Below are 23551 nucleotides of genomic sequence, written 5' to 3'. Positions count from 1 at the left end.
ACATTGCTGCCTGCTTCGTTACTGTTTTCGTTGTGGTGATAAAATGCCCAACAGAAGCAGCAAGTCTGGGAATGGTCTCGCTCTGTGATACAGGCCTGTCCAGCTGACAGTCGGTGTCACGGCCAGTCAGTGTCAACCACCACCGCACTGTAACAAACAGCCTGGCAGGAGCTAAAGAGGCACAGTCCACGAGGCCTGTCTTCCCATTCCCTGCCCAGATGAGGAAGCAGAGGCACTGTCAGGCAGGAGGCTCCATCAGCTTCCTTCCCTGATGTAGGGGAGGTAGAGAGAGCCACATTCTTTACCACCTGTTCCCTGAACCACTTCTCTGTCTGTTGCTGTGTGTGGCTATGCTTTCTGGGTTAAGTTTTGAACCTGCAATGCTGTTTTGAAGGACGTGTCTGAATACTTAAAACTTTAAGTAGAATTCCCAGTGCTATGTGACGCAAGCTTTGATTTCTCTGGAAGGTTTTTTAGCAGTTCACAGCTGACATTCAAGCCTCCTTCCATCCCATCTCTAAATCCAGCATGAGGTGGGGATCCAGTGTGGAGCCAGGATGTTGAGGGTCCTGACCGGGTCTGTGGAGATGACCTTGAGGCCTCTTTTAAACTGAGACTGAAATGGCAGGGCTGGTAGACTACCCAGAGAGGCTAATGACCTGGACAGGCTGTTTGAGCCTTGAGTGGTGCAGCTGGGGTGGCCTTTGTCGCCATCTTCTGGAGGCTCTTGTTGGTTGCACTGTGTACCTGTCGAAGGATCCCTGTGCTGCAGGGAAGGGTTGGCTGGTGCTTCTCTTTCTTGGCTGACACGGATTGCTCACGATTGTTCACGTAACTTCAGTTTGGGGAAGTCGGTACTTCCTGGGTTATTTGCCCTCTAGGTTCCTGGCATTAGATGGAGCCAACATATGCCCCAGGCTTGCTTCTTGAGTCAGGAGTCACTTACTACCACAGCACCTAGCCCTGTACTGATGTCCCCGACTGCCTGGCAGGCCCATGGATCCTGCCACGCTGGTGACTTTCAGACACTGCCTGGTTGTGTGGGATGCAGGCATCGCTGCCCCCATGAATAGATGATGGATACTGCCACATGTGTCCAAGGAGAGCTATGAAGTCCCTCTAACACAAACTCATAAATGCATTTAAAATATTATGAAGTCTTTGTAATTTTTTTTAAAAAAAAACCCGATTGTATGCTTCTCAAGTATGAGCTATATACATAAAGGCATCATACTGCATTGTCAAAATGTTGTGCATACCCAGAAGGGCTGGTGCTGCAGGTCTTCCTTCCAGACCTTTCTGTAAAAGGCAAAGCCAAGAGAACAAAGGGACCCAGAGTGACTGCTTCTGTGTCCAATGGCCAGCAGGGTCACAGCTGCTGCTGTGCATCCTGGAAGCCGTGTGTGCCGCACGGCCCCGGAGCCACTCAGAGCTGTCCCACCCTCCAGCCCTTGCTCAACCATGTGATGTCAGGAGGAAGGGTGAGCAGATCAGGGTGTCTGAGGCCCTGTTCTCCCCTGCGCATGCCCAGCCTTGGCCTGATCCTTGGTGAGGAAAGGTGAAGGGTCCTTCTTGCTCTTAGTTGCCAGTGTAGGGACTTAGCATATAGACCTTCTGGTCACCTCAAGGAGATGAGCTCCACAGCCTCTCAGCCAGAGTGAGCCATGTGACCGTCATTGTGACTGACCCTCAGTGGTGGCTCTGCTGGGCCTGTTGCCTCTCTCATCCTTCAGAGGTTGGCAAAGCCGTTCCCTATTGCAGACCTCTGGCTCTCACCCCCCAGGTGTTCACCAGCTACATCGACCTGCTATATCCAACAGAAGACAGGAACGACCGGCTAAGAGACTCCTATTTCTTTACCTGTGAGTGCCGGGAGTGTACAACCAAGGATAAGGTCAGTTCACTGATGGGACAGAAGAGGGTCCCTGCTCCGAGCCCTCCCCAGCCTCCCCTGACCTGTCTCCCCACACAGCGGGTATGTCAATCCTTTTAACCGGTGTGGTGTGACAAAGTCAGGCGGAGGGAAGCCAAATAGACAAGGCCCTGCTGTGCCAGTGGGAGACCTGCTGGGTTCCCGTTTCTCAGAAAGTCACCTGGGCTGTGAAGATGGCCTCAGCAAAGTGCTGTCTCTGCAGGAGCCTGAGTTCAGTCTCCACAGCCAAAAAGACAGATAAGACGAAGTAAACTCACAGTCCCAGCACTGTGGCAGGGAGGGGCTCGGGGAGGCCATAGGAGCCTGCTTATGGGGTCCAGGCCACTGAGATAGTGTGTCTCAAAAAGCAAGGTGGGGGTGAGGAGATTGCTGGGGCGGGGTGCATCTCTCCAGTGCTCATATAAAAGGGCACATGTCACTCTGTGTCCCTGTAACCACAGTGCTGGAGTGCGTGCGTATGTAGTGGGTGTAGAGAGAAGATTGTTGGGGTCTGGGGTTTACTGGTTACCAGTGTAGCTTCAGGTTCAGTGACAGGTGAGTGAGAGAACAGCGCACATGTTCTCCTCCTCTGCCCTGCTTGGTTTTGCCAAGGCATGCCCCTGACACTCATGCATGTGTGCAAAACCAAGGTAGATGGCACCTGAGGAATGACACCGCAAGCTGACCTCTGGCCTCCACTCAGGCAGGCACACACATGCACATGTACACACATGTGCTCATAAAGTGCTTCCCAAAGAGATGGGAGGGGAAAGGCATCTGGGAGTCGGGCTCAGGCTTTTTGAACCTGTCACCAGGTTCTACACGGCACACACTGTCGGTTTTCAGGGCCAGCCCTGCTCACTGGTCTGTCCTGACTGACAGACATGGACCCACAGAAAACACAGTTGGGACCCTGCCTAGGGAAGACTGGTCAGAAACTCACCTTATGTTTTTATAAAAAGGGGGACAGTGTGGAGTTCCCCCTAGACCCAGAACCCCTGCATCTGTGGGGATACAGGGATGATTTGAGCAGCTCCCCCACCCCACGGGGGGGGACGTCTCACACTGTGGATTCCCCCTCAGGACAAAGCCAAGGTGGAAGTCCGAAAGCTCAGCAGCCCGCCACAGGCAGAAGCCATCCGAGACATGGTCAGATACGCACGCAATGTCATCGAGGAGTTCCGGAGGGCCAAACACTACAAATATAACCTTTCTGTGTGGCCTGCCAGGGGCACAGCACCGTGTCTCACTGACGGGGTGTGGTGGGACGCTGGGAAGAGAGAGGAGAGGGGAGGAGTAAAGTTTTGAAAGGAAGATGGTCTCCTGTGTGCTCGTGGGAAGACAGATGGCCCACAGCAGGGTGTTGGCTCTGCCAGGAGCGACTGTCCTCACTAGACTGAAGTGGCCAGGAGTGCCACATGGGGGAAGGCTACCTTCAGAGGAGCTATGTTGTTGATGTTTTAGTACAGGTAGGCACCGTGCTAAGAACGTTGCTCACCTCAGCCCCCCATCCACGGCACACTGACTAGTGGCCATTGCTACCAAGCCCACGAGGAAAGAGTTCCTTAGATACACGGCCCCGTCTCAGGGACGCTTGGTGGTGGCAGGACTAGGGTTTGGTCAGCAGAATCCGTGTTCTTCCACCGTACTGTGTTCTTAGGATTTGCATCCCAGAGGGCAGAAGATGAAGCTTTTGTTTCCTTGCCCTGCTTCCCCCACCCCCATCTTTCTTTCTGTCTTCTCTCATTATTAGGGATTGAACCTAAGGCCTTGCACATGCTCAGCACGTGCGTCGCCGCTGAGCTGTGTCTCAACCCCTCCCCCCACCCCTCTTTTCTTTTCTTTTTTACCCAGTGGCTCGTTGAGAACACGCAGGAGGATGATAGGCTGAGCAGTAACTCAGGTGTTGCCTGAAGCCTTCCGGTTTTATTTTGAAACATGTCATGTTTTCAAGGCATGGTCCAGGCTGATAGTGGACACCTTCCACGACCCAGGCAGGCTTTGAACTTGAGTTCCTAACTCCTTGGCCTCCTGAACAGCCAGAGTGGCAGCCTGCACCCTGAGGCCCTTGAGGCACATTGCTTCCTAATGCAAGAAACCTCTTGGGAGCCTGGGCTAGGGTTGCTCTCTGCACTTGGAAAAAGTTTCTGTGCCAGCACAGCTTCCTCACGTGAGGTACTGGGTTGCTCAGGCCCCCAGCCTGGATGAGGATTTGAATTTAGCGAAGATGAAGGACTCCATCCTCGCCGTTGGTCCGTCCGCAGGGCCAAGAAGGCCTCTCTTTGTGTTTCCCTAGTTTGTTTCTTCAAGGGAATTTCGATTCCCTTGACTTCATTTTCCCCATCAATACTTTACCCAGGAGGGAGGGGAGGGTGGGTGGAGGGGAGGAGATGGCCCAGCCTGCCCCTGCCTGGGATGCCCCGCCCCTGCCTGGGATGCCCCGCCCCTGCCTGGGATGCCCCGCCCCACCTGGGATGCTGCCTGTTTCCTTGACGCTTCAGCACCCCCTAGTGAGCTGCTGGAGATCTGCGAGCTTAGCCAGGAGAAGATGAGCTCCGTGTTTGAGGACAGCAATGTGTACATGCTGCACATGATGTACCAGGCCATGGGCGTCTGCCTGTACATGCAGGACTGGGAGGGAGCCCTGAAATACGGGCAGAAGATCATTAAGCCGTACAGGTGAGCGCCGGGCGGAACTGGGTGGCTTGCTCGGGGTGAGCACATCTGCATGCAGGTCCGGGCTTCTCCCCACCGAGCTGGCCTCCTCTGTCCTGCCAGGGAGCTCCCTCCTGAGGCAGAGTGTCACAGGCTACCCACAGAAGTCCCCTCAGGCCAGGGTTAGAAAGTCAGTCAGTCGTTCACATCTGTGCCCACCTGCCTCTTCTGTGTTAAGTGACACTTTTGACCTGGTGAGTGGAGGCAGAGGGCGGGGGCGTACCACAGCCTCCTTCCCAACCTCCTCCCACACACTGCCTGCTGCCTCCGCACACTGCAATCCCAGCTGCATTTCACCAGCCTCTAGGACTCACGGTTTGGCTCAGTCAAATAAAACAAGATGAGATTCCCATTTGTAGAAATAATGACTGAGCCAGAGAAATGGTCCATCCTAGCGGGTCACCAGACGTTAATGTGGGAGGTAGGAATGCACAGCACTGTCATTGTGTGTGGCCAGCCACTCCGAGGCTGAGACCCCTCACTGCAGAGCTCCCCAAGGCCTGCACACTAGGGGGATGAGCTATGGAGCAGTGTGAGCATTAGGCTGGAAGTCCCCTCCCCCAGAACATGTCTGGTGATCATGGTGAGTCCAAGAGGACTGGAAACTTGCAGTGAGGTCGGCCCCCACATCCCCTGATCTCTGCCATCTGTTTACCCACTGTGCTCTGGAGAGCCAGCAGGGGGAGCCAAAGAGGACGCCAGGTGTTCAAACTTGCTCCTGGAATGAACCAAGTTGGAGACCTCTGACCTTTCCCCTGCCTCAAACCTTCCTCTCAGAGAGGGACCCAGGCAGACAGCATCCCAGGCCTCAGATTTGTGGGGACGGTGGTCGGCGCTACACGACCCAAGGCTTCCTGTAGGCAGCACGCCTCCTCCTGCCTGGGAATTCTGTCTTCAGTCTTTGGGACAGAGTGTCAACATAGACAGAATAGAGCACACTGGCCTGGAGGATGCACATTTTCCACATTTGCACACTCACTCACCCACAACAGCTGTATCCTGGGCTCTGGGCTCTGTTCCCAGGAAAATGGGTCGCTCTTGAGCAGACTCCATCAGGCAGACCTCAGTTTAAACCAGAGAGAAAACCTGAACTGGACGCACAGTTCTGCTAGGCAGCAGAGCAGAGTGAGAGCGAGAGCAAGACAGACAGACAGTTAGACCAAGAAATCAGAGGGCTCAGGGTTTAGCAGACAGTTGGGTTCCTCAGATATATGTGAGTGTGCACATGCGTGTGACGTGTGTGTCCTGTCTGCCTAGTGGGAGGGAGGAGGCCTTTTTGCCGTCTGTGTGGAAGCAACATTTGCTCTGACATTTCCCTGGCGCCTTGGTCTGAGGACAGCTGAAACAGACGAGTCTGGGTTAGGGCTGAAGTTGTGTTGATGCGTGCTTCACGGTAAGATTTCCCCATCAGTTTTGATGCAGCCTCATCCAAAAGGAAACGGTGGCGGGGCATTCACAGTGCCTCTGATAGTGCACACTAGCCCACCTCACACTCTACCCGGCACCGGGTGGGCTTTGGGGAGAGCCCGGCAGACTCTGACTTGGTGACCTGCCATCTCTCCCTTCCCAGTAAGCACTACCCCGTGTACTCCCTCAACGTGGCTTCCATGTGGCTGAAGCTGGGAAGACTGTACATGGGTCTGGAAAACAAAGCGGCCGGCGAGAAGGCCCTGAAGAAGGTACGTTTGGGGCTTAAGGCCGGGCGTCCAAGCAGTTAGTCAGGTCTGCTTCTCAAGTGCCCTTGTGCCCTGGGAGGCCAGTGGCTGCAGAAGCTGAGGGTGACTCGCTGTGGACTACCCTCTGGTCATGTCATCCTGGGGTGCCTTACACTTGGTCTAGCCCAGGCCCTCTGGATAGGAGCGCACGAAGCAAGAGGGCTGAGCTAGGATTGCTGTGAGAAGAGTTCTACTCTAGGACCGAGAGGCCAATACCTAGTCTAAAGTCAAAGGGTTGGATCTGGAGGGCCACTCAGTGTGATTGCGTGGCCTGGGGAAATTCTAAAATGAACTTAACCACCATCCCCATTCATCAAAGCCAGTCATATTTACAGTATTGAGATAGCCTTTCCGGATGGGGACGGCTCCAGAGAGTTACCTGAGGAGTCTAGGGTGCGTGGTGGTCCTTCATATAGGACCTTTGACGCTGGAAGCTTTAATCTCATCAGCCATGCTGGGACCGAAACGCCTGTGCAGAAAGTGCAGGGACTCCCACGAGTTTACCATCTAGTGCGTGTGCCTGTGCTTGCTCGCATACAGGTGTGCTTATAAATATGGGGGCAAGAAGACGACCTCAGGTATAGTTCCTCAGGACGGTCCCCATGGTCGTCAGGCTCTCACTGACCTGCAGGTCACAGACTAGGTCAGGCCAGTCTGCATTGAGCTCCAAGGATTCCCCAGCCTGTTGTCTGTGGAGAACCCCTCATGGAGACGGACTCCCCCTCCTGAGATATGGAATCTCCTTGTGTTTTACATGGACGTTAACAGCACAGTGTGACTTCAGAGTTGATCTGTTGCTTCACTTTGTACAAATAAATAAATACTGCAGCCACAGACTAGCCCAGTCCCCACATCTCCCAAAGTGTCTGTGGAGATTGAAGGCCCAGGGTCCCTTCTGTTGATGTCACATCTGTTTTCTCAGTGACACTAGGGAAGAGCACCTGGTTAGGTCACCATTGGAAAGCACCATGGCGTCCAAAACGCCTAGAACAGTGGGTTCAGAGCGTGTGGGGATGACGTGAGCCCTTCTTTGTCTCCTACGAGTGTCTTTGCAGGGTGAGGAGGAGCCTGTGAGAGGTGGTTTGCCTGCCAGGCTCTGAAGCACTGACGGGCAGCATGCACCCCTGCTGGGCTGGGACTGTGGGACAGGCAGCAGCGATGTCAGATGTCGCGCTCATCCGCCCCATGTCCTTTGCTCTGCCCTAGGCCATTGCCATCATGGAGGTAGCTCACGGCAAGGACCATCCGTACATCTCTGAAATCAAGCAGGAGATTGAGAGCCACTGACTGCACCCCAGCTTTCCGTCTGCGACCTCACTCACAGGACTTGAGTATTTCCGACCTCACGGGTCACCCCAGCCCTCTGCAAAGCCTTGCCGTGCTATGTTTCAGGTTCACGTTCAGCTCTGACCTTGAGTTCATTTCCAGTGCTTGCCTTCTCTCCAAGGCCATGGCATGAGTTCACAGAATATATATTTTCGGCAGATTGAGCTTTAGAGATGCAACGACTTTTCCCTCTGTGCCTGTAGGAATGCTCAGTGGAGCTGACCGAGGAAGAAAATAAAAGAGCCAGTCATTGAAGCCTTGGTTTCTGAATGTCTGTGAGGATGCTGTGGGTGGGGGCGGGGGCTTCTCCATCGCTCCTCGAGCCCCGGTCTCTGCCCGGGAGCGGGTTAGTCATCTTCCATCTGCAGTTACTGTCACAGAACAGTGACTGGAGGAAGACAGCAGGCAGGAGGGAAGGTGCAGGGCGAGGTCGCTGGCCTGGGCGCACCTCCCTGGCACTGGACTTGGCCTCTCGCAGGCTTCCCCTTGGAACCTTCTGGAGACGCTTGGCTGAGCTTTGTCTTCCTGACACCTCCCCTCTCCTTCCGTGGATGATTCCCTGTGTGGCTCTCTCCTGGAAAGGCTCCAGGGTAAGCTTGAGGAGGGAAAAAAAAATTTCCTTACCAACCATGTGTTGTGAGCAAACACTGGTCTCTAACCCCCACGCCTGCAGGAACCAGCTCCTTCCAGGCTGGCAGGCTGGACAGCAGTGGCCTGGAGCTCTTCATCAGCAGTTCCTAAGCTGAGGAGCCGCTGCCCCCAGGGCAGGGATGGTTCTTGTAGGAAAGTCTCTGTACTCCAGAGAGAGTGACTTCCCCACAAGGTGACAAGTCATACTTAATGGAGGGTCCCTCTGCTTGTCTGTGATGTCACAGTAATGGAAGAACCCTCTGCATGTCTATGATGTCACCATAACCATAATGGAGGTCCCTCTGCTTGTCTGTGATGTCACCATAATGGAGGGTCCCCCTACTTAATCTGTGATGTCACTGTAATGGAGGGTCCCTCTGCTTGTCTGTGATGTCATCATAATGGAGGGTCCCTCTGCCTGTCTGTGATGTCACTGTAATGGAGAGTCCCCTTCCTGTCTCTGATATCACAGTAATGGAGGGTCCTCGCTTGACTATGATGTCACAGTAATGGAGGATCCCCTGCCTGCCTGTGTTGTCACTGTAATGGAGGGTCCCCTGCCTGTCTGTGATGTTACCATGACTGACTGACTGACTATAGACAAGTGTGCTTCCCCCTCTCCTATATATGGTCAGTTCTCAGCTTACTGCACACACTTGGGTTTAACTGGTAGAATTATTTTCTCCTGTAGGGCGCAGTCTTCCCATGAGCATCTCCTCTATGCAGAACACTTGTCCAGTGCACGACTCTAGACAGCCCTGATCTTCATGTTGAGGCAGTGTTTAAGCATGCTGATTTAGTGTCCATGCCACTGCTGAGCCTCACACAAGCTTGGGCTGCCATTTTTATAACTCACAAAGATTTCAGTTTCTCAGTAAATTAGAAGAGTGTGCCCCACCCTGGCAGGGAAGCCATTGTAAAGGGAACTTTGTAAGATCTGTCTGCCCACCCCATGTACAGTACACTCAGGCAAACAAGGCAGATCCTGACATGGTTTTGTGAGCTGCCTTTCTGGCTTGACAGGGGCCAGCTTTTCTGCACTTAGCAGTTGTTCCCGTTCTTTGCAGCGTTGAAGTGCAGCTGTCCTGATTCCCTCAGGACGAATATTCATGGTATGTGGTGTTACCTGGTTCTTTTCTGAGACAGGGCTCTCTGTGGAGGGAAAGGGAAGGTCTTGTGGTGTTTGCCTGGAACAAAAGCAGTATCTTACCATCTCCCTCTTCAAACTTAGCACTTTCATTTCATTCAGGGAAGTCCAAGGGTTTTGGAGCTGTGTTTCAGAAGCAAGAAACTCATTATGCACACAACTGCTCTCTCTCTCTCTCTCTCTCTCTCTCTCCCTCCCTCCCTCCCTCCCTCCCTCCCTCCCTCCCTCCCTCTCTCCCTCTCTCCCTCCCTCCCTCCCTATCATACACACCTTTCTAGGATCCTTCACTGGCCATTGCCGTTTTTTTGCCCATGTCTTCTGAAACTTCCAACCCTGAAGTATATGGGGTGTTGATCTCCATTGGTGAAAATATCTGCACCCCCGTTCTTTTCATTACAAATGGGGAGCGGCAGATTGCTTTCTATCTTTAAATGGAGAAAACAGCTTTTTCACCTCTGTCTGAGATCTACCCAGGATTGTTTCATGTATTTAGTTTCCTTTCTGTTGCTGTGATAAAACACCCAGACAAAAAGCAACTTGGTGGGGGAGGGGGGGGGGCTGGAGACGGATATCTGGATGCTCCGCTCTACAGAGTGACTCCCCGGTGCCTCATACATCTGTACATCATCTTAGACCCAAGCAAGTCTTTAAGACACTAAGAATTCTATTTGTGGGCTCGAGAGATGGCTCAGCAGTTAAGAGCACTGACTGCTTTTCCAGAGGTCCTGAGTTCAATGCCCAGCAACCACATGGTGGCTCACAACCATCTGTAATGGAATCCGATGCCCTCTTCTGGTGTGTCTGAAGACAGTGACCGTGTACTAATAAAATAAACAAAGAAATCTTTTAAAGAAAAGCAACTTAGTGGAAAAGGGTTTACAGAGGGTGAAGTCCATTGTAGACTAGGGGAAGACTTGGTAGTAGGCAGGGAAGGCAGTGTCAGGAGCAAGTGACAGGCTGGTCACATCGAATGCACCCAGGACAGGAAGAACAGCACATGAGGCCCACCCAACCCCAGAGACATACTTCCTCCAGCAAGGCTTGACCTAAAGGTTCCCTTACCTCACAAACAGTGCCACCAGAGGCCAGAAGAGGACGTCAGTTGGATCCCCTGGAGCTGGCGTTACAGGCAGCTTACAGCCTGGTGTGGATGCTCAGAGCCGTCCTCTTGAAGAGCAGAGAGCACTCTTTAAGGAGCCTTCTCTCCAGTGCCCACACCCAGTAACTCCAAGGCCTTTAGGCTTGGTTCCTTTTTCCCTCACACCCAGGGAGCTGCCAGGGGCTTTTCTGGGTCCGCATCATAGCTAGTGACACAGGGAGGATCTGTGCACTCAGATATGATGTCACGAATGTGACAGGTTCACTAATTTGTCTAGATTTTTGCCTCGAAAGGGTTTTGTCACTCGAACATTCTCGAGTCCTAGATTTTGTGTTTTACAGCTAAAGAAAATACAATGTAAGCTCACAAACACACTCATTGGTTCCCGTGGGTACCTTTTCCTCACAGCACGTGGTTCTGTGTGTGCACTTTTGCTTTGAGCTTCTTTATAATTTTTTTTCTTTTTAAGCTGGAAAAGTGGTTCTGCGGTTAAGGGTGAGTGCTGCTCTTTCACAGGGCTTGGGTTTGGTTCCAGCATCCCTCTTCACAGGAGCTTGTTGGTTACCTGCCTGGCAGAAGGGACCCAGAAGGGAGGCTTCCTGCAGGTTCTCTCTGATGTGTGAAAAGGACCCATCCTGGCATTTGCTTCTTGTGTGTTCCCTCCCCAATGAAGACATGAGGAACTGCAAACAAAATCTGCATCAAGACCAGGTCGTGCAAGGATTAAAAACAAGACAAAACAAAAAAGGCCAGGTGAAAATAACATCAGGAGAAAATAAAGACAAGTTTTTCCTAGAGGTCTTTGCCTATAAAACCCATCTTAAAGTAAGAGACGATAAGGCTGGGAAGATGGCCCTGTCAGTAATGTGTTGGCCCCGTGAGTGTGAAGCCCTGAGTTTGAACTCAAGAACTCGGCTTGGTGGCAACGTGTAAACCCAGTGGAAAAGATAAGATATCCCCAGGCTTGCTCGGATCAGAAGTCCCAAGCCAGTGAGAAACCCTGTTCAAAACAATGAGGGAGGGGAATGGTTCCTGAGGAACGATACCCATGGTTGACCTCTGGTCTCTACAGGCGTGTACACACATGTGAATGCACACCCACACAAGCGTGCACATACAGAATAGGAGAAGCCAGTGAATTCAACTAGTGCAGGTGTGTTACCAAAAGACAGGTATTTTCTCTCAAAACAAGGTTTATTGCATGTAGAAATCAATAGATATCTTTTACCAAAAACAAAAGGGGGTTAGAATAAAGATCTCACATTTGTAAAGGCACATAGGCGACATCTTACACAGCAATGACCAGGACAGAGACAACCAATATCTAAATAAGACTTTGTAGAAAGAGGGAACAGTGCAAAGGAATACTGTCAAAAGTCGGCACCCTACACCTCAGAGCTGTGTGAGAGGCTGGCGAGCGAAGCTTGTTACCGAGAGACAACAGCCCATGGAGCAGTGTGCATAGCTTTATTTAGGGCATTTAATGTTATTCACGTGACAGAGAGTCTCTGCCAAAGCAGTCAACATGATCATCGGTAACTTAGGAAGGAATGTCCTCTGTCTCCTCTGTCCTTCCCCTGCCCTTAGGTGCAGTTTGCTAGGAGAGAGAGATTTGACAGCCATCTCTGCCGAGGACAGAGCAGCTGCCACAGGCTGGGTGCCGAGTCCCAACCTGGAATGCTTTATATTTTCTTATTTATTTATTTTACCATTTACAACGTAGTGGGTGCTAGCCCATGTCCAGGCCAGCCCACAAAAGCCAACCACATCTGGCATAGCACTGCATTCCAGCCATGATGGCTGAGGTCTGAGGGCTTCTGTGGGCTGACCCAAGAACCCTAAATAAAAGCTGGTTTCTAAGCTGGGGGTGGGGGTGTCTATGCATCATTTCAAAATAAAACTATTAAATGTCAATTATTTTGAAGGAAACCAAAACTACTGACATCAGACAGAAGCAACCAAAAGCAAGCATCAAAATACTGACTGAAGTGACTGACTAGTGAAGCAAACTAGCCAGTTATTATGTAACACGTCACAAAAGGTTACACTTTCAATAGTCATCTGCATATGTAACCTCCCCCAGGGAGCCCTCAGCCAGGTCAGCTGACCACCAAGGGAGATCATCTCTAAGGAAGTGTGAGCTTGTATCTAAAAGAATCTGGTTACAGAATTTTAGGACTACCAATAGTGGCAAGGAACTTCAAAGGAGATTGCAATAAAACTTTACAACCTTTGAGTCTAAAAAAATGGCTCCAAAGGACAGTTTTCAGTTCAATGCTGAAGGTATTTATTAGCCAACACTGCACTGAAGGAGGCTGGAGCCCCAAAGAAATGCTGAGAACGCCAAGCACGAGCCACCTGGCTACACTCGGCATTCCTGAGGGTTTAGCGGAGGTCCCACCCCAAGGCACGGAAAAACCCCATCTAAAACACTTAGCCTCTCCCCTCTCAGCTTTCTACCCCAAAGAGTTTGTGTCCCTAAAGGTAGAGGTTGGAGAAGAAAAAATAAAGAAGGCAGGGGGTTGGATAGATAGCTTATCATGCATTAGCTATCCGTCAGAGCAGTGTGGGGCTCCCTGGGAAGCCCTGAGGTGCACCTGTCCCACAGCTGACCAGGGAGACTGAAGCGAACAGTCCAGCAAGCCAGAAGTAGGTAGACTGCAGGTCACCACAGCGCTCTCCTCACCCCAAATCCTGCTAGGGACACCCGGAAACAAACAGGAAGCCTGCTGCCCTCATTTCTATTTGCACTAATAGCCGTCATTTTTTTTTTCATTTCTTCTGGTACTGAGGGACAGTGTTGTCCCTTAGGACAGGAGGGAGGCCTGGTTGTGAGAAGCCTTCTACACGATTCATCTTGGACACTCATTTCCCAGATCCCATCCCCCATCCCCAGAAGCTACGGAACCATTCTTTCTTAAGAATTCCTCTGTGGACATTTTAGAGAGGTTTAAGGCCATGGTCCTTTGCCAGATTTGACTTTTATAGGAGCTTTGTGGACAGGTAGGGTAAAATTAAAAATGAACTTCAGAGAGCTGGTCTGGAAAGCAAGTGAGCAAGGAAGGAAAGCTGGAGGCACTCTGGGTGGACAAAGTGACCTCGAATGCAGACAGTGACGACACACGGGGCACCACCTCATCCCCGCACAAGGATGCTCATGGCCGCTGCACAGCCCGGCGTTTGTATAAACATGACTTGCACAGGCACTCACAGGCAAGAGAGTCTGCGAGTGCTGAGCATGGGAGTAGCACGAATGGGCAGAACTCTCTGCTCACAAGCATGCAGTATCAGGCGAGGAGTCCCCAGAGCAAAGATCACACGTCACAACCCGATACAGGGGGCAGGCAAGGAGCCCAGGAGAAGTAGCCCTCAAGGCTGGAGCACAGTCTTCCTGGGGCGTTGCGTCACAGTTTCCAATTCTGACATTGTGGCAGGGTTCAAAAAAAATTATATGCCCAAAAAATTTGGGGTAAGAAATCCAGGGGTGATCTAACCACTCCCTACTGTCCTTGGACAAGCTCTGAGCACTTTTAGTGAATGATGGTCCTGCTGGCAAGAGTGTAGCCCAAGAGTCACTTTCTATGCAACAGTTAACCATATTTAGGCTGGCATTTGCTCCAACCCCTGCCAGACAACCAAATGCCCTTTAATTTATCTCTAAAATGAGGAGGCTGAACCCAGCTCCAAACGGCAAGAACCGATCTCCAAACAGCAGCACACTATCCATCCATGAGATTGAAGGGTGCCAGACCCCCAGTGCCCAGTCATGAACAGGCTAACAGGAACACGTCAGCGAGAGCCTGAGAAAGGTGATGTTCCATACTAAACGGCAAAGGTTACGAAGGACTGGACACACCCGGTGAAAACACTCACTTCCCCGAAGGTTATAATGGAAATGCAAAAGCTGAGAACAGGAGGATGAATGTGGACAAGCTGCTGGACACTGTCCCAGCTCCCCTAGAATAACTGACATCTGGATAAGCCGGGTTGGCAGCATGTGCTGAGCACACCCTCATATTTCCCCAGACATGTGGGTACTACATTCAGCAGATGTCCCCGGAAAGGTGATTTGCCACCGAAGGACACAGAAGCGAGGTGAAGGCCAGTATGCTCAGACTGTAGTAACCCTCTGGGGCTAACTGTGACTGAGTCCACCCTCCAGGGCCAATACATCAAGTTGTAGGTCACCAGGGAACGTGCCGTCCCCATGGAAGGCCCAAAGCTCCCTGCTAGAGTGAGCCGGAGCTGCTACTCGAGGAGAAGAACACTGAATGAGAACCTGGTTGCCAGCTGCCTGGCTAGAGCGCAGACAAGATGCAGCAGCGGCAGAATCTTTGGTAAATGCAGAAGTTGAGGGCCACACGGCAGTGACCGCGCACTCCGTGGACAGCTCATTCCTAATACTGAGACAAAATGAATAAGTTATTACAAACAGGGGTCAAGGCTAATCATGTTCGTTGAGTTTATTCTAGAATGACCTGGTACTCTTCCCCTCTCCACCTCAAGTAACTGGCACATCTCCAAACATTAATCAATTAACTAAATTCGCTCTCTCCATCAGACATGCCACTAAAAAGGGGAGAGCCTAAATGGCTCATCGATAAGCAGGCCGGCCTGAGCTTCAAGGGGGTGACAGAAGACTACACGGCAACACATCTGTCATCCCAGCCTGTCAGCATCCAGGGGCACCTCCCAGCTTGACCAGATGCAAGGCCAGCACAGCGAGGTAGCAGGGTCACAAAGAACCAGTTCAGGAGGTAGCTGCTGAAAAGTGGAAGCTGAGAGAGGGCAGGGTATGGCTTGCATAGAAGCTGGTGGCTGTGTCCCATGAGGACCATGTCCTGAAGCAGAGGTGGCTGAGAGAGCCCAAGACTGGAGTGGGTGTTGGGGGGAACGGGATGACGGCTTGCTTCTAATCGTGAGTAATCCCTTTCTCATAACAGTACAAGTCTCCCAAAGTAAGCGCATTAAATCAAGGCTTATTACACGATACGGTCCACGTGAGATGCCCCCAGCCTCCCTAGTATCGTATCTGCGGCTCATCTCCAAGTGATCAGAGGAACCCACTAGTCTTCACCTCCATAAAGCGACTTACATGCCCAATCCTGTTTTCTCCTCTACTTCTTACTGAAAAAGGAGAATATATGGATGTGCAGCCCCCTGACCCCTGGGATTCCACCTGAAGTTACTGCAGAGCCACCTAAGACCAGCCACAGCCCAGCCAGAAACTCCGCAGCTTCATCTTTAACACAACTCAGGATCTCAGGGATGAAGACACCACGTTAAGCAGCCAGGATACAGAGACCCCTGAACCAGGACAAAGGTGGACGTAGGCCGATGAGTGTAAGTAAAAGAGTGTGGTACCACTGGAAAAAACTCCAAACCAGGGCCATCGAGCAAGCAGTCCACTGCTCTGCTGTGAGATGGGATGACTTACTGGCTCCTGTTTTAATTTTCCCCTCCTTCAAATCCAAACTGCGGCAATGGGCCCTGACAACTCCAGCTCTGGCCCCCATGCATCACAGGAAATCTTTCCAAAAGGCCTAACCAGATAACTAATTTAATACACTTTACTTCAAGGTTTATTCCTTGGCTCACTTCCCAGATAGAAAGCATCTCTGGGCAATCATTATGCAGATGCCACTTTATATGCCTGATGATAATTTAACCAGAGATCCACGGGGACTTCCTAGGGATGGGAAAGGAATTTGGAATGTTACTGAAGAACCAGAAGCAATGGTGTCTGAGAATGGAACACATACGTACTCGGGACACTTAATGTTCTCCTTTAGGGCTCACCATGCACACTAGGAAGTTGGGTAGCCAACCGACATCTTCCCTGCACCTTGTTCTGCTACTTCCCTGCACCTTGTTCTGCTAACACAGGGTAAAAACAGCCCCCGAGTGACCCGTGCAAAGTGGCATCATATCTCCTTGCTGCCCGAGGGAGATACATTCTGACCGACTACAGCTCAGAGACAACAGGAGAGGATCAGCAGCGTTCTTCATTGCATAATGAAACCGTAAGTGGGACCGAATGTAAAGGAGAAACATCATCAAAGGAAGTGAAACAAGACTTCCCACCCTTAACACTGTAACATTTCCCCAAAATACCTATGTCAGAGTTTACACAGTGCACCAGATCCACAAGGCTTGCACACTTAGACTCCTTGGTTCAATCTGCATGGCGGAAGGGAGGATGGAAGCACCTCTTCTACAGATTCTGAACCCACAAATGCTGTATCAACATCAGCACCAGCACCACCCCTGCCCAGTGTGAAGACAGCTTGGCTCACCTTCCAGAGGAGTTCATGGGGATTCTGCTGTCATAAGCACTCACTAGGGGGTGGAGAAAGAAGCCACAAAGACACACACTTTCTGTTTGGTCTTTTCAGCTCAGGAAATAGGGAAAAATGTAACTGTGGAGGAAGACCTGACACATTCAGTTCCACAAACTCACAGTTTAGAAAATTATACTCTGAGCAAAATTGGACATAAGCAGGAAACTGGACTTCAAATCGAACACGGTCGATATCATCACTGACCCAGGCTGGGCTGCACAGGAGAGGGAGGCGGTGGAAGGTTTTTTAGTAGACAGTCTCAGCATTCATAGTGTGGTGGGACACACCTGAAACCCCAGCACGTGGGAGGGGAAGATGTGAAAAATTAGGAGCCATCCTCTACACAGCAAACTCAAGATCACCCAGGAACTCTGCCTCAGGACAACAAGGAAGCTCTAAGAGGAACCAACTCAGCCCTCATCAGCTACAGCCTAAAACCAAGCAGCACACAGTGAGTTGGACACAGGTGTGTACCTCCCGGGCAGGGCCCTACTAAGTGCCTGACAGCTCCCCAATGTGAGTTTCCTTAAGACCCTTCTAACAACTTAGGAACAGATAGGAAGATGGAATGTACCTGAACTTCATCTTCTACGTCACCATCCACCACACGCAACATTGTGTAGCTAAGAGGCCACACCGAGGCCACACCCAACTCCATTCCCACCCTGGTGGGTTATCTTCTCACAGTCAGAATCAGGCAGAGGGCTGAGCTGTGCAGACCGCCTGGCCCAGGGCCACCAGACTACAGTGTTGTGAGTATACAAGACAAAGCAGCAGATACCCAGCCTGCCACCCATCACTGTATCAGACTTCTGAGCCAGAACAAGGGGTGAGAGAAAGGACAGCAGCGCCCCCATTGACCAAAGACGGCATCACCACCCTTGGAGGCACCATGCTCTCCAGCCAATCCCACCCTTCACCTAGGCTTCCGGAGAAAGATTGCTGAGGGCGAGGACAGAGGACAGAAATGCAGGAGAGAAAAGCAAGCACCCAGCAAGGTGCAGGAACCCAGTGTGTTTGGATCACTTTCCAGGACCTTGGCTCTCTCCCTTCCAGCTGAGGATGGTTTCTCTCTCTTGCCACTTTTGACTGGAGCATTACCAGTTTGCCTGCAACTTCACTAGAGATGCTTTCCCTTTATGCCTCTGTGTCTAAAATGTCCCATGGGGGCCACCACCTTCCCTCCCGGAGGCTAACACTGCAGATCAGTCAACGTGTGGTTCAAATGAGAAGCACTATATTATTGTGTGTGTGTATGGGGGGGAAGCATTATATAATAACTCACAGAACTTATTCCAAAGAGGGAAAAAATAAATTATCTTATATAAAATAATACATGATGTTTGTGAGTAACTCTGGCTTCTGCCTGCTGCCAGCCATCCACCTCTGGCTGGGGGAGGCAGATGTTGTCGAAGTGGCGCCCCCTGCAGGACAGAGCTGCGTCCCTCCTCCAGAAGCTGCATCCCGGAGGAGATCAAATGAGCCTGGAATTCTGCAGGAACTGGACGAGGACTTGGTAGACGAACTTGTACTGCGCAATGGTCTGGATCATGAACATCCTCTGCTCCCTGAGGAATCGCAGCATCGTGGGCACCTCCACCTTCTGCAAGAGAACAGAAAGGGCACACAGGCTGAGACAGAATGCCTCCCCGAGATCTCCCCTCCCTGCCGGGGAAACCTCTGCCCAAGGCGGACAACCAAGAAGGAGGCGGAGCTAAGACTCTGCCCACTGTGGACAACCAGGAAGGAGGCGGAGCTAAGACTCTGCCCACTGTGGACAACCAGGAAGGAGGCGGAGCTAAGACTCTGCCCACTGCGGACAACCAGGAAGGAGGCGGAGCTAAGGGTTCTGACCCTCCAGGGCTTTAGGAATCGGCTCTGTGCCACGGTTGGAGACCCCTGTTTCTGGTGTGGTATCGTTCACCCGTGTTTGTTTACTCGTGTGAGTGAATCTGAAAGCTGTTTGCACTTACAGTGCAAGGTTCTCAAAGCAGTGGACTGTGGCGAATGCCAAATACCATTCCTTCCCTCCCTCCATCCCCTTCCCTTTACATACAGGTTGAGAAAAATTTTGAGGAACTCACTCTGTAGTCTAGGCTGACTTCAAACACATGATGCTCCTGCCTCAACCCCCTCAAGTTAGCTATTTCTTTTCTTTTCTTTTCTTTTCTTTTCTTTTCTTTTCTTTTCTTTTCTTTTCTTCCTTCCTTCCTTCCTTCCTTCCCCCTCTCTCCTTTCTTTCTTTCTTTCTTTCTTTCTTTCTTTCTTTCTTCCTTCCTTCCTTCCTTCCTTCCTTCCTTCCTTTCTTTCTTTTTAAATTTATGACATTTATTTGTGCGTGTCCTGGGGACCAAACTCAGGTAGTAAAGCTTGCTGTCTAGTACCTTTACCCACTGACCCATCTTGCTGGTCCAGATATTTCCTTTGTGTGGTGCATGGATACTCATGTATGGGGTATGTGCTTGTAGTGCACACCATTGTACATGGGTGCATATTCTCAGAGGCGGACATCAGATGCCCTATGCCGTTGCGACAGAGTCCCTCACTGAACTGAAGCTTGCAGCTTCTCATCTGGGTTGGCTTCTCACCAGAGAGCCCCAGCACTGTGGTGCGGTGCCCTTCCTGCCCTGTGCTATCATCTGTGCCCTGTGACCGTGCCCTTCCCGCCCCATATAATCATCTGTGTTCTGTGAGTCTCGTGCCTCCCCTGGCTTTCTGTGTGCTCGTCCACACCTAGCTTCTCATGGACGCTGGGAATCGCCTCACATGTGAGCGCTTATGGCCACTGGGATAGCTCCTCAGCCCTCAAGACACTTCTGATCTCTTGGGAAAACCGCCTCCCAATCTGCCATCCCTCCCTGCCTCCACAGCCTCCACCTCCATTTCTCTTTCTCTCATATCCTCTTCCACCCTCCTTATCCCCACCACCACGCCTACCATCACCCCTACTCCCCATCCTCACCCCCCACCCCTACCTCCATCCTCACCCCTATTTTCACCCCCCACCATCCCCCCCTCACCCCCCCCCCACATCACAGCTATCAGAACCCCATCCTCACCCCACCCCCATCCCCACCTCCCACTACCACTGGTACACAGTGCCCCTGGCATTATGCAAGGCAGGGCAGACATGGTCCTTGACACACCATGAACAGCAGGGAAAGCCATACAGTACTGACACTGCAAAGCAGCCTGGAGACCAACCTTGACCTCACAGCCACCACCTCGCAGCGGTGGAATCTCCCTCACTCCCCAAGACCAACTGCTGTGAGTCATGAGAACGAGAGCATGGTTGGGCAAGAGACAGCTCAAGAGGTAGGACTCCACACTCGCCACCAGCTCCGGGCGCCCCCATCAGGTGGCTCACAACCACGGTGACTACACGTCAGAGCCGCAGACACTTTCCTCTGGCCTCTGTGGGCGTTGTACTCACACACATGCCTAACCTAGCATCTCCACATGATTAAAAATATATTTTAAATGAGACAAAAGGGGGAAAGTGTGGGGAAAAAAGAAAAGCCACTTCTTCGTTGACAAAGATGAACGCTGCTAGAATCACAAACCAAAAATACAAAACACACAAATCACCTCAGTAATTAGAAAAGGCAGGCTAAGCAGGGATGCGAGGAAAGGAGGCCTAACGGTCTTATATTCATTTGTTAAAAGTCTTTGTTTAAAGAACAAACTAAATATGTTGGCCCTTCTCCTGAGAGGGAGACAGGAGTGGGAGGAGCCAGGCCTGAAGAACACACGGGGCGGAGCAGCCGGTCTGGTTGCCCCTTGGTCAACAGCAACCCTGGGAAACAAACTGGACAGATAAGGTTGGCTGTGCTGGCGCTGGGGGAAGGAAATGAACTGTGTGAGTCACCTTATCGCTGAATATCAATGGGAACAGAAGTTGTTTTAGGACTGTCCCACACCAGCAAGGAATGTGCTGGCATGCAGCTGGGTACTGAAGGAAACATACCACAGCGGGGGCTGGGGGCACTGAGCCTCAGTGGGGGGGGAAGCCCACCGGATCCCCGTTGGCTGCATCCCCCAATTCACACCCATTCAGCGCCAGGCTGGCTTTGATGCACGGTGAGCAGCGTGATCTCCAGCCTTCCCAGAGGCTGTGGATGGGGCTCCAAAGAGCTAAGGACAGGGCAGTGTTAAATAAAGCTGCTTTTCAAATCTCTGAGTCTACGAGTACACGTACTAACACACTGAAGCATCCATTACACAGAACAAGGGTTCCCTGCTGCACGATCTGGAACCTGAACAGCTTGTGGGAAACAGTGTGAAGGCAGGAAGTGACCTCAGAGGAGGAGAGCTTGCTTCCTGCCATCAGACAGCTGCTTAAAGTTACACAGGACCGGCTACATCATCACACGATTGCTCTGGGCCTGGCTTTCCTCCTCTGGGCCTGGCTTTCCATAGAGCAGAGGTAAGGATGCCCCTCTATTGACCTTACAGCCTAGGGTTTGGGACCTGGTGTAAGGGTTACATAGCAAGACCCACGAAGAAGCACAAGAAAACACCCAGAACTGGGGGGCGTACAGCTCAGTGGTAGGGAGGGCACTTTCCTGACAGGTGTGAAGTTCTGGGTTAGCTCCCTAGAACTTTCATAAACAAACCAACACACAAACGGAGAAGCAGAAACCAAAACCACTGCCCCCACCCTGCACACAATCTTATGTGAATGAAAGCAGAGCTGTTGTCGATGGCTCTCACTGTAACTCCAGAGTCTATGGCAGCTCGAGATAACACACTCCTATGTGATTAAAACAACGAATGGCCAATGCTGGCCCACATAGCACAATATATTGCCAATATACACAATATATTGCCAAGCCAGACAAGGGCAAACGCCCCCAGATGAAAACTATACCTGCTGTGATTATAAAAAGACAAAGAAGTGTAAGAGTATGTTCTATGGGGGTGTGGTGAGGTGTGAGGGAAGGGGTGCCTCGGTGGGCCCATGCTGAGGCATCCCTTCCCCCTGAGGGACCAGCCACACGACAGTATAGTATAGAATAAGGTTTATTCAGGACATGGAGAGGGGAGTTAAGAGGGTGGTAGAGGCAGAGAAAGGCAGAGAGAGGGAGAGAGTAGAGAAGTAGAAGCTGGCCATGACCACGTGGGGTGGGGAGTGTGGAAGGAAGTGGGGAGAGATGGGGAGCAAGAGAGAATCAAGTGGGAAGCAGGAGTAAGAGACAGAAGAGGGGGCAAGCAGCCCCTTTTATAGTGGGCCAGGCCTACCTGGCTGTTGCCAGGTAACTGTGGGAGTGGAGTCCAGACAGAATACCAACAATACCATAAGGACAACAACCGTGTCCTACAGAGATGCATCTATCAACACACAGGATTTGGGCCAAAGCACATCCCAGAAATGCAGGACACATTGAACTACACGTGCCAGAGCCACGTGCCATGTCAAACAACCACAACAGAACTCATCTGCCTGCTTCTGGAAGTGAATGCCCACGGCAGTCAGGTTTGCTGGATGTTTCTAGAACACCCTCATTTCTTCTTGTATTTAGGAGCCTACACACAGCAGTGAGCAGTAAGAGACAGGAAAGCTATAGATTCTGGACTCCAGCTGGGAACAACTGGTCAGCGGAGAGGCGTCGACCACAAAGCTGGTAGGAGCATGGTTCTGGTGAGAACCAAGGTATAGCAGGCCTGGGGATGTGGTTCAGTTGGTAAATTGCTCACCACAGAAGTGTGAGGATCTGAGATAAGTTTTTAAAGAACCATAGTTGTGAGCAGTAACTATACATGGTAGTGTGGACTTAATCCCAGCACTGGGAGGTGGAACAGGAGGAGCCCTGGGGCTCACTGGCCAGACAGCCTAGTGTCTATTTAGTGACGAGAGACGCCGATGGTACCTAAAGGAAGCCCACTGAGGTTGAACTGTGGCCTCCACACACGCATGCACAGGTCCAAGTTCACTTTCCATCCCATAAAAACAAACACAATCAAAAGGTGGCAAGGGGGAGGCGGACGACTCACTTCGTTGTGTTCCAGGCAGTAGATCATGAGCTCAGAGAGGATAACCACACCAGTCCTTCCCACACCCGCGCTGCAGTGAACCACGATGGGGGGGTGCCTGGTCCTGATGCCTTCCAGCACGCTGTTGGTGTGGCGTCGGACTGACTGGATTTCCTCCAAGTAGGCTGCAGGATAAAATGTGTATCTTGTCACCCAAGTGTGTCACATGTCTTTGTGTCCAGGGGGGGAGGATGGGGGGGAGGCACCAGGGCTGAGGGTGACTCTTTTGTTTTCCAGTCATAATAATTTGCAATTCTTATAAGACGCTAATCATTTGGCTGGTAACTGCTGCAACACCCCGAAGCCAGAAGAGACCAGCTGGGAGTCAATTAGTCCACAGGAGAACTTGTTCTTTAAATAGTTCTTTTTAAAAAATTAAATTCTGTTTCCCTCTCTGCAAATCCCCAAGTCCCCCTAGCAGATGATTCTAGACATTACTTACAGTATTTCATACCACTAACAGACTGGGATCAGAGCATCCGCTAAGTCCCCTTGAAATGCCCGCCTGTCAGAGCCAATTCCTGTTGGGGAAAGAGCAGCCACCTGCCCCATCGCTTTCCCAGCACAGAATCAGTGAATGTCAACGGAGCCTTGAATTCATTTTCAGATGAAAAAAAAAAAAGCTTTGGGGGA

General features: G+C 51.4%; 2 protein-coding genes across 10 annotated transcripts in view; one reads left to right on the top strand and one right to left on the bottom strand.

The window, feature by feature from the left end:
• Window positions 1-7923, top strand: part of Smyd2 (SET and MYND domain containing 2) — a 42004-nt gene extending 34081 nt beyond the window's left edge. For 3 of the 4 annotated variants that reach the window (XM_006497146.4, NM_026796.2, XM_017320186.1), the window contains 5 exons: window positions 1784-1894; window positions 2996-3116; window positions 4417-4591; window positions 6198-6306; window positions 7549-7923. In XM_006497146.4, coding sequence (XP_006497209.1) covers window positions 1784-1894; window positions 2996-3116; window positions 4417-4591; window positions 6198-6306; window positions 7549-7629 — 597 coding nt within the window. In that variant the 3' untranslated portion in view covers window positions 7630-7923. Of the gene's footprint in view, window positions 1-1783; window positions 1896-2995; window positions 3117-4416; window positions 4592-6197; window positions 6307-7548 lie in introns of those variants that run through there. The other variant, XM_006497147.4, reaches the window with a different exon arrangement.
• A 3796-nt stretch (window positions 7924-11719) lies between these two features.
• Ptpn14 (protein tyrosine phosphatase, non-receptor type 14) overlaps window positions 11720-23551 on the bottom strand; it is a 148480-nt gene continuing 136648 nt past the window's right edge. For all 6 annotated transcript variants that reach the window (XM_006497134.3, NM_008976.2, XM_006497131.4 and 3 more), the window contains 2 exons: window positions 22880-23043; window positions 11720-18488 (listed from right to left, as the gene is read on the bottom strand). In XM_006497134.3, the coding sequence (XP_006497197.1) occupies window positions 18360-18488; window positions 22880-23043 (293 nt within the window). In that variant the 3' untranslated portion in view covers window positions 11720-18359. The remainder of the gene's footprint in view (window positions 18489-22879; window positions 23044-23551) is intronic.

Source organism: Mus musculus, chromosome 1 (genome assembly GCF_000001635.26).
Source record: "Mus musculus strain C57BL/6J chromosome 1, GRCm38.p6 C57BL/6J".
NCBI lineage: Eukaryota > Metazoa > Chordata > Mammalia > Rodentia > Muridae > Mus > Mus musculus.
The sequence above is the reverse complement of the archived record's forward strand: the minus strand, read 5'-3'. Positions and strand labels throughout refer to the sequence as shown.